Source organism: Phalacrocorax aristotelis, chromosome 1, assembly GCF_949628215.1.
Source record: "Phalacrocorax aristotelis chromosome 1, bGulAri2.1, whole genome shotgun sequence".
Lineage (NCBI taxonomy): Eukaryota > Metazoa > Chordata > Aves > Suliformes > Phalacrocoracidae > Phalacrocorax > Phalacrocorax aristotelis.
The window spans coordinates 1945352-1959570 of NC_134276.1; the positions used below are offsets into that span (position 1 = coordinate 1945352).

Sequence of the window (14219 nt, forward strand, 5' to 3'; positions counted from 1 at the left end):
TAGTTCGTCAGCGGGCTTGGATCAGCTGCGCAGGAGCCGTGCCTCCCCGTCGCAAGGCGGTTTGGTTTTTAGGGTTCTGCAAAAGACAAATAATAATTGAAAACCAAAATTCAGTGAGTCAGAGCCCGGCGGATACACTGGTGTAATTCTTTTGGCTCCACAGAAGCCGACTTTGGCTAAGGGTAGACCTTCACAAATTCAGAGTCCACTTGCCAGAGCAAAACTGTGTGGTTTGGACCTGTCTAATTTTGCCTTTCAGCTTTTGGTTTCTGCAGCACTGAGAAAGAACAGCTTTGCAGCATCTAATATTGTGTTGAGCAGGGAAATATTTCACCATCGGGGGGCTTTTTTTCCAAACAGTTGGAAAAAACAGTGTTTTTTTCCAAATAGTCGCCTCTCAGTGTGCGGAACGAGGGGAAAAACCCCTCCAAGGCGAACCGGTGAGCAACAGAAAACACATCATTTGGGGAGGGGGGTTTGTTTTCCTCCATATCCAACTTGTCACATGCTTCATGACCCTGTGGTTCGGCGTGATCAGAAAACAGGAGCGGGGCAGAGCTGGCAGGGCTCTAACGTCTTGCTCCTTCTCTCCTTCTCTCCGCAGAGCAGGAGCGGGGCGGTGCCGCGGGGCATCCCATACCGCAGGCCGAATCGTCCCAGGCCCACGGCCGATCTCTCGGAGGAGGAAACCAAACGAATCGCCAGGATCTTCTCTGCTCAGCTCTCCAAGGAGGAGTAGCGCTGCCGAGAGGACGGCTGCTTCCCGAGCCATGGCCTGACACATCGACAAAGGCCGGGTCCTCCGGGGAGGAGGAGGTGGAAGCTGGAGGTTTCAGGCTCTGATTTTTAAGTCGCCCAGTCGATGTCCCGTTACAGGGACGAAGCGCCTGGTGGTCAGCCAAGGGGAGCTGAGAGACCGTGTGTCTTGCAAGGGCAGGTCCCCGATGAGACCGACGAGCTGTTACCTGAGCTCCAGATACTCCATTTTTGGGATTTACTCCTGTGAAATTTCTCTAATGAACCTTTTTTTCTTTTGAGTGAACACAAAGCATCACATCTGGAGACAACCAAAGGATGGAGAACACTTAGAAATTTGCCATCCCAGCAGCAAGCGGCGAGCTGTCGCCTCCCTGTCGGCGCGTGCTGTGGGTGGGGAGGGAAGATGAGCCCCCTCTCCAGCGGCCTTTCAAAAATAGGTGGTGGGAAACATAATTTCCTGATTTTAGAGGAATGTGATTGTGTAAATACAGGCCAAGGATGCTGTAAAATAGGTGTGTACAAATGACGAGAAATGTGGAACTTTTATATTCTAAATTATTTTTGTACATTTTTACGTCTGGTACCTTTTGGATAACGGACTTTGATGCAAAGCGAGCTAAGTCATTGCCCTCCAGTGTTTCTGTTTTAATAAAATTCCCCCGTTTTCCTGTCGTCTGGTGCGAAGTGTGGCGCTGCCAGGGCAGGAGCCTGTCGCTGACAGGGGGACGGGACTCCTTCCCCCCCTCAGAGCCTCCAGTAACGGGCGTAGAAGATGGTGCGGACGGGGTGGGGGGCACGAGTAAAGGTGGCTGCTTTGCAAAGTAATTGAATATCACTGTATAGGGCAGCCCGCGGTCAGATCTTGGAGGCGAGCGAGCGCTCCAATGCAGGATTTGAATTGGATTTAATTCGGGATTTAAGGAACCAAAATGTCAGCATCCCTTTTTCCGCCCACCTCCGTGGTCCTGAGCTTCCCCCTGCGTGAACAGGAGTGACACGTGAGCTTCCTTCTCCCACTGCTGATCCCGGCGGCATCCCCAAAAAACCCAGGCGGGATGGGTTGGGAAGACGGTGGCAGATGAGGTGTTGATGTTGACTCTTGAGTTATAGCTTGAGTGTGAGATAAACAGCTTCTTCCTCTTATATTTAGGTCAGCAGTGGAGCACGGCGCAGCCAGCTGGGAAAACAAGACAGCAGCCAGCTGGAGAGGGGAGTCAGGGGCAAGCGTCTGCCTGGAGCCCGAGCAACAGAGCAAAGGTGGCTTTAGGGTGTCCCCAAGCACCTCGAAATCCCTCAAAGCACCTCAAAATTCCTCTTCCGTGCTCGTGAGAGCAGAGGCTTTCCGCATTTCTTGTGCTGTCAGCCCACCCCCGGCTGCCAACCCCGCGCCCCGTCCCTCCCGCAGTGCCTTCGCAGACCCAGGGCACAGGCCCCACGCGAAATGGCAGCGCGGGTTTCGTCACACGATGCACGAACGTGGCAGGGATTTACCCCGTGCCCTCGGGTTGCTCCACGTGAGCTCAGGGGCCACGTTACACCGCGCGGAGGAAATCCTGCCGGTAAACAAGCTCAGCAGCTGCCCGGGATGGATTACGGCCCTGTGGGCCATGCCAGGGGCGAAGGGCTCCGACATGCCCCGTGGGGGAGGGCTCGGTGCCGCTCTGCCTCCAAACTGCTCGCTTTTAAAGCCTTGGGCAAGGATTTTCTGCACCTCCTCCTTCCCAGAGCGCATTTAGGTTAAAAAAACCCAAATTACCCCCCATCCCTGAGGTCTCGGCAGCCACCAGAGGGGCAGGACTGCGTTGTCGGGTGCTGCTGCCCCCCAGCTCTGCCCCAGTGGGTGTTGGTGGGCTGGGCAGGGCCCCCCCACCCATGCCTGAGCCCTGCAGGGGAGCAGAGAGCTGAAACACGGGTCACGGGTGCTGGGTGGCCCTGCTCTCATCAGCTGAAATGCCACCGGGGCAACTGGGTGTCACTGTCACCCGATCCCTGTGGCTGCTGGAATGTCCTCCCGGGCGCTATATAAGGGCTGGCCAAGGAGCCGGCTCGCAGGGCGATGGCTGCGCGGAGAGGGGCGTAAGGCAGGAGCCGGGACGCGGTGCCGAGGTCCCTCCGGTGAGGCCCCGGGGGACCTGGCCCTGGGGAGGGGGGGTTGCTTTCACCGAGCACCATATTTTGGCCTTGGCTGGGGGGGGTGAATCCCACACTGGCCCCAGGCTGAGCGAGGCAGCCCCCGACTCAGTTTCCCCAGGGGCGCAGGCAAGGAAATGAGGCAGGATTTGGCTTTGGGGGGTCTCCGAAGCCACCGCTGCACATCGTCGCCGCTGCCCCTAAACCGAACACCTGCTCAAAGGCCCGTCTGATGCAGCATCCCGGCTCTACCCCCTTTCCTTCCAGCCCCCACCACCACGCCACGATGGTGGGTCTGAAGCCCCCCGAGGTGCCCCCAACAGCCACCATGAAGTTCTTCAGCGCGGGGACGGCCGCCTGCATCGCCGACCTCTGCACCTTCCCCCTGGACACCGCCAAAGTGCGGCTGCAGGTACGATCCGCCGGCACCCCAAAACCCCACGGGCAGAGGGAGCTCCCCTCAACACTGGGACCACCCCCCCACCTGGCACCGGCTCAGTCCCTGGGGGGAGGCGGAGGGCAGGGTGACGCGGTTGGTGTCCCACAGATTCAGGGCGAGGTGCGGATCCCCCGGAGCAGCAGCACCGTGGAGTACCGGGGTGTTTTGGGGACGCTGAGCACCATGGTGAGGACGGAGGGACCCCGCAGCCTCTACAGCGGGCTGGTGGCCGGGCTGCAGCGGCAGATGAGCTTCGCCTCCATCCGCATCGGGCTGTACGACTCGGTGAAGCAACTCTACACCCCCAAGGGTGCCGAGAGTGAGTGTACAGGCGGTCGGTACCCCCGCCCTGCGCACCCCTCGGCCCATCCTGATGCACAACCCACCCTGGGGTGAACAACCCACCCTGACGTGCACAACCTCTGCAAGATGCACCCTCTGCTAAGCACCCACCACCCCGGCCGCTTGCCCTGGGGTCCCCACGCAGCCGGGGGGTCCCCGTGAGGCCGGCGGTCCCAGCGCCTCCCCTCTGCAGGCACAGGGCTGACAGCGCGGGTGCTGGCGGGCTGCACCACAGGGGCGGTGGCGGTGACGTGCGCCCAACCCACCGACGTGGTCAAGGTACGGTTCCAGGCCAACGTGGCGCTGCCGGACGGCGCCCGGCGGTACAACGGCACTGTGGATGCCTACCGCACCATCGCCAGGGAGGAGGGCGTCCGCGGGCTCTGGAGAGGTACAGGCAGATGGGGATGGGATGGGGACAGGTGCAGGGATGGGAGGGTGATGGTGATGGGAATAGGAATGGAAAAGCGAACAGAAACAGGAACGGATATGAGAACAGGGATGAGGACTAGGACTGGGAGGGGTAAAGGAATGGGGGCAGGGACAGGACGGGACAGGAGTGGCAATGGGATCAGTATGGGAATGTGGCCAGGGACAGAGATGCAGGTGACACCAAGTTGGGCGGGAGTGTCGATCTGCTGGAGGGCAGGAAGGCTCTGCAGAGGCACCTGGACAGGCTGGATCCATGGGCCGAGGCCAGTTGTGTGGGGTTTAACAAGGCCAAGGGCCGGGTCCTGCCCTTGGGTCACACCAACCCCAGGCATCGCTCCAGGCCTGGGGCAGAGGGGCTGGGAAGTGCCCGGCGGAGAAGGCCCTGGGGGTGCTGGCTGACAGCCGGCTGGGCATGAGCCAGCAGTGCCCAGGTGGCCAAGGAGGCCACCAGCCCCCGGGCTTGTGTCAGCCCTGGTGTGGCCAGCAGGAGCCGGGCAGGGATGGGGCCCCTGTGCTCGGCCCTGGGGAGGCCCCACCTCGAATGCTGGGCTCAGGTTTGGGCCCCTCGGGACAAGAAGGCCCTGGAGGGGCTGGAGCGTGTCCAGAGAAGGGCAGCGGGGCTGGGGCAGGGTCTGGAGCACAAGTGTGCTGGGGGGCGGCTGAGGGGGCTGGGGGGGTTTAGCCTGGAGAAGAGGAGGCTGAGGGGAGCCCTTCTCGCTCCCTGCAGCTGCCTGAGAGGGGCTGGAGTGAGGGGGGGGCTGGTCTCTGCTCCCAAGTCACCAGTGACAGGGCGAGAGGGAACGGCCTCAAGCTGCGTCAGGGGAGGTTTAGGTTGGATGTGAGGGAAAATGCCTTCCCTGCCAGAGCGGTCAGGCCCTGGCACAGGCTGCCCAGAGAGGTGGGGGAGTCCCCGTCCCTGGGGGGGTTCAACCACCGTGTAGCCGTGGGACTTGGGGCCATGGTTTAGGAGGCCTGGGGGTGTTGGGTTGGGGGTTGGCCTTGATGACCCGAGAGGTCTTTTCCAGCCTTAATGATTCTGTGATTCTATGGGATGGGAACAGGAATGGAAATAGAAATGAGACCAGAAATGGGAATGGGGATGAGGAAGGGGACTGGGTTGGGATGGGGACAGGCAAGAGAATAGGGACAGGCGTGTGATGGGAACAGAAATGGGAATGAGGAAGGGCACAGGGATGGGATGGGGGATGCAGATGGGTGTGGGGATGGATGCTGGAACAGAGCTGGGTACAGGATGGGAGTGGGACAGGGATGAAATGGGGATGGGGACAGCAGGGCTGGGGCACCCATCCAGGGTGTTCCGGAGGCGATGTGACCCCCGTCCCCGACACCACCACCCCCCTGCACAGGGGCGCTGCCCAACATCGCCCGCAACGCCATCGTCAACTGCGGGGAACTCGTCACCTATGACCTCATCAAGGATGCGCTGCTGCGGGCGCAGCTGATGACAGGTGAGGATGGCGAGGGGCTGGGGGGACACACGCAGCAGGGCACCGTCCCCACCCCTGCGACCCTCAACCCCCCTCTCTGCCCCACAGACAACCTCCCCTGCCACTTCGTAGCGGCCTTCGGGGCCGGCTTCTGCGCCACGGTGGTGGCGTCGCCAGTGGACGTGGTGAAGACGCGGTACATGAACGCCGGCCCCGGGCAGTACCGGAACGTGCTCAGCTGCTTCCTGGGCCTGCTCATGCAGGACGGCCTCGCCGGCTTCTACAAAGGGTGAGTTTGGGGGTGCCCTGCCAAGCACCGGCAAACTCAGTGCAACGATGGGGTGTGCACAGATACCCCAAATATCCTAACCCGTGTGGCGGCACCGGGGCACCAGGCAGGGCTTGGGGGACCGCAGGGGTTTCCCCGCGACGTCCCCTCCAGCGCTGCTTTTCCCGGGCTCAGGTTCGTCCCCTCGTTCCTGCGGCTCGGCTCCTGGAACGTGGTGATGTTCATCTCCTACGAGCAGCTGCAGCGCGTGGCGGCGCTGGCCCGGGCGGCCCAATCCTGACCCCAACCCCCCAACCCCAGCCCCGCTCGTCAGCACTGGCGAGTCACAGCAGTAAATTATATTAATTGCTGAAGCGACGGGGGAGCAGCGACACCGAACCCCTCCCAGCCCGAGGGGGACACCCCAAGAGGGACTGGCGAGATGGAAAGAGAAACGATGCTGTTTGCAGAGAAACGTGGGAGAACGGAGGTTTCCAGAGAAAGGTTTAGGGAGGAAGAAGGAAAAAGGTTATAGGTTTTTTTTCCAGCTGGGAAGAGCATCACTTCCCGGCAGCAGCGGGGACAAGGCGGGACCGAGGCGAGGGCCGGGGGATGTGGTGATTCCTGTTATTCCTCACGGACGCTTCCAATAAACCACCCCCATGGGGTCTGATCGCAGCGGGGCTCCCCTCGTTTTTGTGTTCGTGGGGTTTAGGGTCTTTTTCCAGACCCTGGGGCGCCGCTGGAAAAGGCCTTATCCCAAAGGAAAAGAGGCGTTTGCCTTCCCAGGGCGTCACGCGCCATCGGGGGTGGCTTTAGCGGAGGTGATTTCGGCCATTAGGAGGGAAAACAAAAGCATCAAAGGTGGGTTAGTGGGTGCAAAATGCTCCTGCCCCAGACGTGGGAGGCACCCCCACAGCCCCGAGGAGGGCTCAGCTGCCTGAGATGGGGTGCGCAGCCTTGATGCCACAGTGATGGCCCCCACCCCTCATGGAGGACCCTCACCTCCATCCTTACCACAGCACACCAGCCCTGGCTGTCCCAGGGAGCCCCCCGCCCCCTCCCAGCAGCCTTGGGGTCCCCCATCCCCAGGGCCCCCCCATCCTCTTCCCGGCTGCCCCTGCTCCATCAGCCCTGAGTGGGGTGTGGGCAAGGGGTCCCCCCTTCCTCAAGCCCCCCATACAATAAGGTGAGGGGTGGCCCCTGCACCCCTGCAGGTGGGGACCCCAACCTGCACCCTCGCACCTCCCGGGGGGCCGTAGCACCCACGGTGGGGGTCCCAGCCTCTGGGGAGTGGGACGCGGCCGAGCCACAATGCTGGGGAAGGGCCGGACCCCCACCACGCAGGCAGGGAGAGGAAGAGGGTGGGGAGGCCGAAGAGGGCAGGCTGCTCCTGCCATGCCCTGCCTTGGTTTCACCCACGCAGTGCCGGGCTGGGGAGCTGGCAGCAGGCAGGCTGCGCTGCGGGGGCCACGGCGCTGGCCCACGGCCGTCAGGGAGGGCACCGCAGGCACCTACGTGACTGTCACCAAGGAGGAGGGCGGCCGTGGGCGGTGGAGAGGTGGATGCAGCCCCCCGGGACCCCACAGGGACGGCTGCTCCAGCACCACAGCCCGATCCCCATCCCAAGCCCTGGGGTTGCACCCCTAAAATAATACAGCCTCCCACCCCTCATTCAGCTCTTGCTGCACAGACACCCTCCCCTGCCCCATCACCTCCGGGAGCCGAGGTTCACCACCTTCCAAAACATGAAGCCGCTTCCAGGGTGGAGGCACCGTCGCTCTGGGATGGGATATTTCCTACCCCAACCGCTCCAGAAGGTTCGCGCCCTCGTTCCTGCAGCTCGGCTCCTGGAATATTGTGATGTTCGTCACCTACGAGCAGCGGAAACGGGGCCTGACGGCCGCGTGGGCACGTAGTTCTGGCGGGACGTCCCCTTCCGAGCCCGGCGCCGCCATCGCCACTTTTCCCTTGGCGCCTCGCTCGCCAGCGCTGAAGGGGATCACATCTGCCAGCCCACACCAAGGAGAAAGCTGTAGTGAGGACAGCGAGGCTTTCAGTATTTCCTGTGGTCTTTTCTTCCCTGGTTTTGCTCAGCTAGGCTGAGCGTACTCCAACCCCCCACCCAAAGCCCTCCATCACCCTCTGCATTGCTGTGGTGCCACTGTTGTGGGTTGGGTCCTATGGAGAAGAGTCCGGAAAGTAAGGTGGAGCTGAGGGCCAGGGGAAAACAGCTGCAAGGGTGCTGTGTTTTAGGGTGCTCAGTACTGGGAACAACCTCTGCCCGGTCACCGTGCTGGCTCCAGAGCTTTATTGGTGGGAGGAGAGCGGGATGGGCATCATCCCCTAGGACAGGAGGGCACTTCTTAAGAGCATTTTCTTGTCTGGCGTGAGCTTCTTGGGAAAGCAGATGTTGAAATATATGAGGAGGTTGCCCTTGCGCTGGGGGTCCTGGAGCAGTGGCATCCCCTCCCCTGGCACCACTTTGCAGTACTTGGGGCTGCGAAGCAAAAGGAAGGGGCTGAGAGGAGCCATGGGATCACAGAATCACAGAATCATTAGGGTTGGAAAAGACCTCTCGGATCATCAAGGCCAACCCCCAACCCAACACCCCCAGGCCTCCTAAACCATGGCCCCAAGTCCCACGGCTACACGGTGGTTGAAGCCCCCCAGGGACGGTGACTCCCCCACCTCTCTGGGCAGCCTGTGCCAGGGCCTGACCGCTCTGGCAGGGAAGGCATTTTCCCTCACATCCAACCTAAACCTCCCCTGGCACAGCTTGAGGCCGTTCCCTCTCGCCCTGTCACTGGTGACTTGGGAGCAGAGACCAGCCCCCCCCTCACTCCAGCCCCTCTCAGGCAGCTGCAGAGAGCAAGAAGGGCTCCCCTCAGCCCCCCCTTCTCCAGGCTAAACCCCCCCAGCTCCCCCAGCCGCCCCCCAGCACACTTGTGCTCCAGACCCTGCCCCAGCCCCGCTGCCCTTCTCTGGACACGCTCCAGCCCCTCCAGGCCCTTCTTGTCCCGAGGGGCCCAAACCTGAGCCCAGCATTCGAGGTGGGGCCTCCCCAGGGCCGAGCACAGGGGCCCCATCCCTGCCCGGCTCCTGCTGACCACACCAGGGCTGATTCAAGCCCAAACCTGCTGGGAGAGGTTTTGGAGCACCCCAGCACTTCAGGTAATGGGGCCGTGCTGAGCTCTTGCCGAGGAGGAAGAGGCCAACGCTGAGGCTCCTCCCAAGCACCCGTTCACCTGCAGAAAGGCCCCGGCCGGATGCCTGAGCCCACCTGCCATTTGCCCCATGGCACTTACTCCACGATGTCGTTGATGGGGATGTTCAGCAGCCTCCCATCCAGCGTCCTCACGTCCACCGTGCAACCGATCAGCGCCTGTGAGGCACGGAGTGGGACCCTGAGCTGTATTTGTAGTCCCGGAGGGCAAACATAAGGTGGGGCTGGCTCCGTCCCCTCGCTTGGCTCTTTACCTTTCCCAGGGGGATGGTGGCGACGTAAGTGAGGTTGTCATCGGTTCTTTTAAACCTCGGGTGGAGTTTCTCTTGGACAATGAAGGTGATGTCAGCCGGAATGACGTTTGGGCCCTAAAATGGAGGGGGGAACAAAAATAAAGATACGTGGAAATGGTTTGGTGTAACACAAAAGGTTTTATGCAGGGAAAGGTGCCGCAAATGCCTGTCCCTCTGTGGCTGCGTTCAGCTGGCTGCAGAGAGGGGAGAAGTACTTTTAATTTCTTTAAGGAAAAAAAAAAGAAGTCTTTGATCAAAGACTCCTGCTAAGCCAAGGGAGATCAGACTGGGTTTTGCAAAGATGATGACAGGCAGAAAAGCCGTTCTTTTCAATTATTTTCAATTATTATTTCAATAATCTTTTCAATTATCCATTTTTATCTGTCTTAAAGCAAACCCAGTCAGGAAGAGCTCCTTGGCATGTTTCTAAGCACTGTAACATCGAATTGCCTGTTAGCCACACCAGCAACTGCCCACAGCCCGCAGAAATGGGAAAGCCACGAAGAGCACGTGAGGTTTTTGTGAGGAAACCTGGCCCAGAACTTCACACCATGATCATTACCTGGTCTCCTTCCTTCTCGAAGGTGATCCTGGTGCCCTGCTTCCACCCCGGCTGCACGTCGATCGTTAGGATCTTATCTCTGACAGTGCTTGTTTGACCATCTTCGTTCATCACCTGGGGGTAGGCGAGGCGATTAGAGGAGCTGGGTCCTGTCCAGAGAGGTGGGTCTGTGACCTGGGGGAGCTCGGCTCTGCTCTGGCACCCGAGCAGCCAGCAGGAGGTGCCGGCCCCATCCACAGCGATGCTGAGCCCCCAGGCTGGATCATGACACTTTGGTGCTGGAGATGGCCATGCAGACGGGGCCGGCACCCCTGGGCGGCTACTCGGCTGTCACAGAATTGTGGAATGGTTTGTGTTGGAAGGGACCTTTCAAGCTCATCCAGTCCCACCCCCTGCCATGGGCAGGGACATCCTCAACTCGATCAGGTCGCTCAGAGCCCCGTCCAGCCTCACCTGGGATGTGCCCAGGGATGGGGCATCGGCCACCTCTCGGGGCAACCTGGGCCAGTGTCTCACCTCCCTCAGCGTAAAACATTTCTCCCTTCGATCCAGTCTGAATCTCCCCTACTTTAGTTTAAACCCAACCCCCCTTGGCCTGTCACAACAGGCCTTGCTAAAGAGGTCACCCCCACCCTTCCTACAGCCCCCCTTTAAGCCCTGGGAGGCCGCAATAAGGTCTCCCCACAGCCTTCTCTTCCCCAGGCTGAACAACCCCAGCGCTCCCAGCCCGGCCTCGCAGCAGAGGGGCTCCAGCCCCCGGAGCATTTCTGTGCTGGCATCCAGCGAGTCCTGGCCAGGCTGGAGAGCTGGGCCCAGGGGAACCTCGGGGAATTCAGCAAGAGCCAGTGCAGGGTCCTGCCCCTGGGGGGGAACAACCCCCCGCACCAGCACAGGCTGGGGGGGACCTGCTGGAGAGCGGCTCTGCTGAGAAGCTCTGGGGGTGCTGGGGGGCAGCGAGGTGACCCCGAGCCAGCACCGGGCCCTTGGGGCCAAGGGGGCCAGCGGTGCCCTGGGGTGCATGGAAAGGCGTGTGGCCAGCAGGGCGAGGGAGGTTCTCCTCCCCCTCTGCTCTGCCCCAGTGAGGCCACATCTGCAGGGCTGCGGCCAGTTCTGGGCCCCCCAGTTCAAGAAGGGCAGGGAACTGCTGGAGCAAGGCCAGCGCAGAGCTGCCAAGGGGATCAGGGGCTGGAGCATCTCCCTGGTGAGGAAAGGCTGAGAGACCTGGGCTTGTTCAGCCTGGAGAAGAGAAGCCTGAGGGGGGTCTCATCAGTGCTTATCAATATCCGAAGGGCAGGTGTCAGGAGGATGGGGCCGGGCTCTTTCCAGCGGTGCCCAACGCCAGGCCAAGGGGCCACGGGCACAAGCTGGAACACGGGAAGCTCCACCTGAACATAAGGACAAACCCCTTTGCTGTGCGGGTGCCCGAGCAGGGGCACAGGCTGCCCAGAGAGGCTGTGGGGTCCCTTCCCTGGAGACATTCACCCCCCGCCTGGACGCGGCCCTGTGCCCCTGCTCTGGGGGTGCCTGCTCCAGCAGGGGTGGGACGGGATGAGCTCCAGAGGGCCCTTCCAACCCCCACCAGTCTGGGATTCTGGGATTCTGTGAGAGGAGGGAGAGGACGGCTCACACTCCACAGCAAGGCAGCTGCAGGAACAAATGGGATCAGATCGAGAAGGAGAAACTCAGGGCTGGAACCGGGAGATTGGGACATTGAGAGGAGGGATGCCAGTCACTGACAGCAGAAAGGAGACACAGCCCAGTGTGAAACTGTGGGAGCCCAGGAAATGCTGTGCTCTCTCTCTGCTCTCCTCCACAACCAGCCCTGGCTTCCCAGCAGCTTCCATGTCACCTCTTGTGCCGAATTCCTTTTGGCAAGCTGCGAGAGGGAAGTGTACCGGTTTGGATCCTGCCGGCATTTGTGCTCGGTTTGGTTCAGATCCCTCTCCACGGCCCAGACACAGAGTGCCACGGTCTGCCGAGCCCCTCAGACGGGACCAGCCCTAAAGCCTCAGACTCTGCTGCCAAAACGCCCTACACCGAGAGGAGAGTCCACCCCAAAATTCCGACCCCCTGCTGTTGTGCTCCCCCGTCACCTCCACTGCCCCTACCCGGCGCGAGATCTTAATCTTCTTGGTGCAGCCGTAGAACAGGTCTTCAAGGGAGAGGTAGAGATCCCGCACAATCGGGGGGTCTTGCTTCATCGCTCCTCGTCCTCGCAGCCCTCCGAAGGGCGGGATCAACTCCGAGCCATCCTCAGCGAAGAACTCTGCACGAGTGAGCAGAAGGGGGTCACCCCACTCGCATCAGAGGTCGGGAGTGGTCCCCTGGGTTCTCCTTACCATGGAAGCTGAGCACCCCAAAAATGCCACCCAGAACTCTCCCATCTGCTTCTGCCAGGGACCACCTTCCTCCTCCAGCTGAAGAGTTTTTTCTCCAGGAGGTTTTTACTCTTCCTTATGTGTTTACGGCAGCCTCACCAACCTGGCCCCTCTTTTTGATGGAAATCCTCCAAGAAAAGGGTCACAGTGGTAGCTGGGGAAAGCTGACAGCCTGAAATGCACCCCTAGGCCTCTCGCCCACCTGGGACTGGGGGAAATCAGGATTTACCCTCCAAGCACTGGGGACCAGCGGCACCAGGGAGTAACTAGGCAGAGAAATATCCCTGTAAAACTCAAAGCTCTGAGCTGGCAGTGGCCACAGCACCACAGCAGCCACAGACAGGGCCTGGGCCAACCCCCAGAGCCCCCCACCTACCTGCAAAGGGGTTGTCTCCTCCAAAGAACTCCCTGAAGACTTTGTCAGGGTTGTTGTGAAACACGTAGCCAACAGTCCAGGGGTTCTCGCCACCAAACTCCAAAGGGATGCCGCCTTTGAGACCCTCTTCTCCAAACTTGTCGTAGATGCCTTTCTTCATGGCTTAGGGAACAAGGAGGAGATGGCAACAGCCACGCTCTCCCACATTGGGGGAGCACCTGAGATCCAGGCTTTGCTTGGGCAGAGACTGGAGCAGGGGTCCCTCACCACCTTGAGAACAGCAAATAGGGATGGAAGCAGGGATACATGCCAGGAGTTGGCCTGGCTGCAGGTCACAGAGCTGACACCACCTCCCTGGGCGTGCCAGTGACTAGGGGTTCAGACCTCAGCACACCTCTGGCCTGAGCAGAGACAGCGTGTACTCGCAACCCAGAAAGCCGACCGTGCCCTGGGCTGCATCCCCAGCAGCGTGGGCAGCAGGGCGAGGGAGGGGGTGCTGCCCCCCTGCCCCGCTCTGGGAGACCCCCCTGCAGCGCCACCTCCAGCTCGGGGCTCCTCAGCACGGGACAGACACGGGGCTGTTGGAGCGGGGCCAGAGGGGGCACAGAAATGCTCCGAGGGCTGGAGCCCCTCTGCTGCGAGGCCGGGCTGGGAGAGCTGGGGTTGTTCAGCCCGGGGAAGAGAAGGCTGCGGGGAGACCTTATTGCAGCCCCCCAGGGCTTAAAGGGGGGCTGTAGGAAGGGTGGGGGCGACCTCTTTAGCAAGGCCTGCTGTGACAGGCCAAGGGGGATGGGTTTAAACTAAAGTAGGGGAGATTCAGACTGGATAGAAGGAAGAAATGTTTTACACTGAGGGTGGTGAGACACAGGCCCAGGTTGCCCCGAGAGGTGGTCGATGCCCCATCCCTGGACACATCCCAGGTGAGGCTGGACGGGGCTCTGAGCGACCTGATTGAGTTGGGGATATCCCTGCTCACTGCAGGGGGTTGGACTGGACTGGGTGAGCTTGAAAGGTCCCTTCTGACACAAACTGTTCTGTGATTCTAGGTCCAGCCCCTAAACTCAGTGGAAGAGAACTGTCTCCCCACTTACGGTCGCTGAGCACATCGTAGGCCTCCGCCAGCTGCCTGAATCTCTCCGGTGCCCAGGGCTCCTTGCATTTTAAAGGATGGTTCTTCAAGGCCAGTTTCCGATAGCTACGGAGGGGGAAGGAGGGGAGAGCCCAGCCTCACAGCCGGCCCCGGGGTGCCAGAACATCCCCAGCTTAGGCTGCTCCCTCACAGCTTCCCCCAGACCCTTTCCCCCTGTCAGGCCCCTGCTGTGGGGAGGGTGGGGGGCAAAGGGCCTCCATTTTGAGGGTCGCCCCCACTCCCAACACCACCTCCTGGCCCCCAGGCCTCTCCCCGACCGCGGCAGGCCGCGGGGCTCGTCCCCCTCCACAAAGTCAAGTCCCCTCACGCCTTCTTGATGTCGGCGTCCGTGGCGCCGCGGCCCAGCTGCAGCACGGCGTAGTAGTCCTGCCCCATGGTGGCCGCGGCCCCGTTGCTATGGTCACCGCGTCGCAGGA

At 61.1% G+C, this 14219-nt stretch overlaps 3 protein-coding genes across 11 annotated transcripts in view; 2 read left to right on the forward strand and 1 right to left on the reverse strand.

Annotated features, from left to right (window-relative positions):
- Positions 1 to 1431, forward strand: part of C2CD3 (C2 domain containing 3 centriole elongation regulator) — a 59905-nt gene extending 58474 nt beyond the window's left edge. For all 6 annotated transcript variants that reach the window (XM_075107372.1, XM_075107719.1, XM_075107552.1 and 3 more), the window contains exon 33: positions 605 to 1431. In XM_075107372.1, coding sequence (XP_074963473.1) covers positions 605 to 739 — 135 coding nt within the window. In that variant the 3' untranslated portion in view covers positions 740 to 1431. The remainder of the gene's footprint in view (positions 1 to 604) is intronic.
- Positions 1138 to 6496, forward strand: LOC142063767 (putative mitochondrial transporter UCP3). Of its 4 annotated transcripts, XM_075108111.1 has the most exons (8): positions 1138 to 1271; positions 1910 to 2016; positions 3157 to 3301; positions 3437 to 3647; positions 3864 to 4061; positions 5470 to 5571; positions 5659 to 5839; positions 6014 to 6496. In XM_075108111.1, the coding sequence occupies exons 3-8, from the start codon at positions 3176 to 3178 to the stop codon at positions 6117 to 6119; spliced, it is 924 nt and encodes a 307-aa protein (XP_074964212.1). In that variant the 5' UTR covers positions 1138 to 1271; positions 1910 to 2016; positions 3157 to 3175; the 3' UTR covers positions 6120 to 6496. The 4 variants fall into 4 exon arrangements, with proteins under 4 accessions (XP_074964212.1, XP_074964117.1, XP_074964299.1 ...); XM_075108016.1 differs by lacking the exons at positions 1138 to 1271; positions 1910 to 2016 and adding an exon at positions 2765 to 2874; XM_075108198.1 differs by lacking the exons at positions 1138 to 1271; positions 1910 to 2016 and having other exon boundaries at positions 3004 to 3301.
- Positions 6497 to 8106: 1610 nt separating this feature from the next.
- On the reverse strand, positions 8107 to 14217 carry DNAJB13 (DnaJ heat shock protein family (Hsp40) member B13). Its single transcript, XM_075108334.1, has 8 exons — positions 14111 to 14217; positions 13745 to 13848; positions 12654 to 12815; positions 12008 to 12165; positions 9900 to 10013; positions 9299 to 9412; positions 9127 to 9203; positions 8107 to 8318 (listed from the first exon to the last, which is right to left on the reverse strand). Exons 1-8 carry the CDS (start codon positions 14176 to 14178, stop codon positions 8165 to 8167), a joined length of 951 nt encoding a protein of 316 aa, XP_074964435.1. The 5' UTR covers positions 14179 to 14217; the 3' UTR covers positions 8107 to 8164.
- Positions 14218 to 14219: the final 2 nt, after the last annotated feature.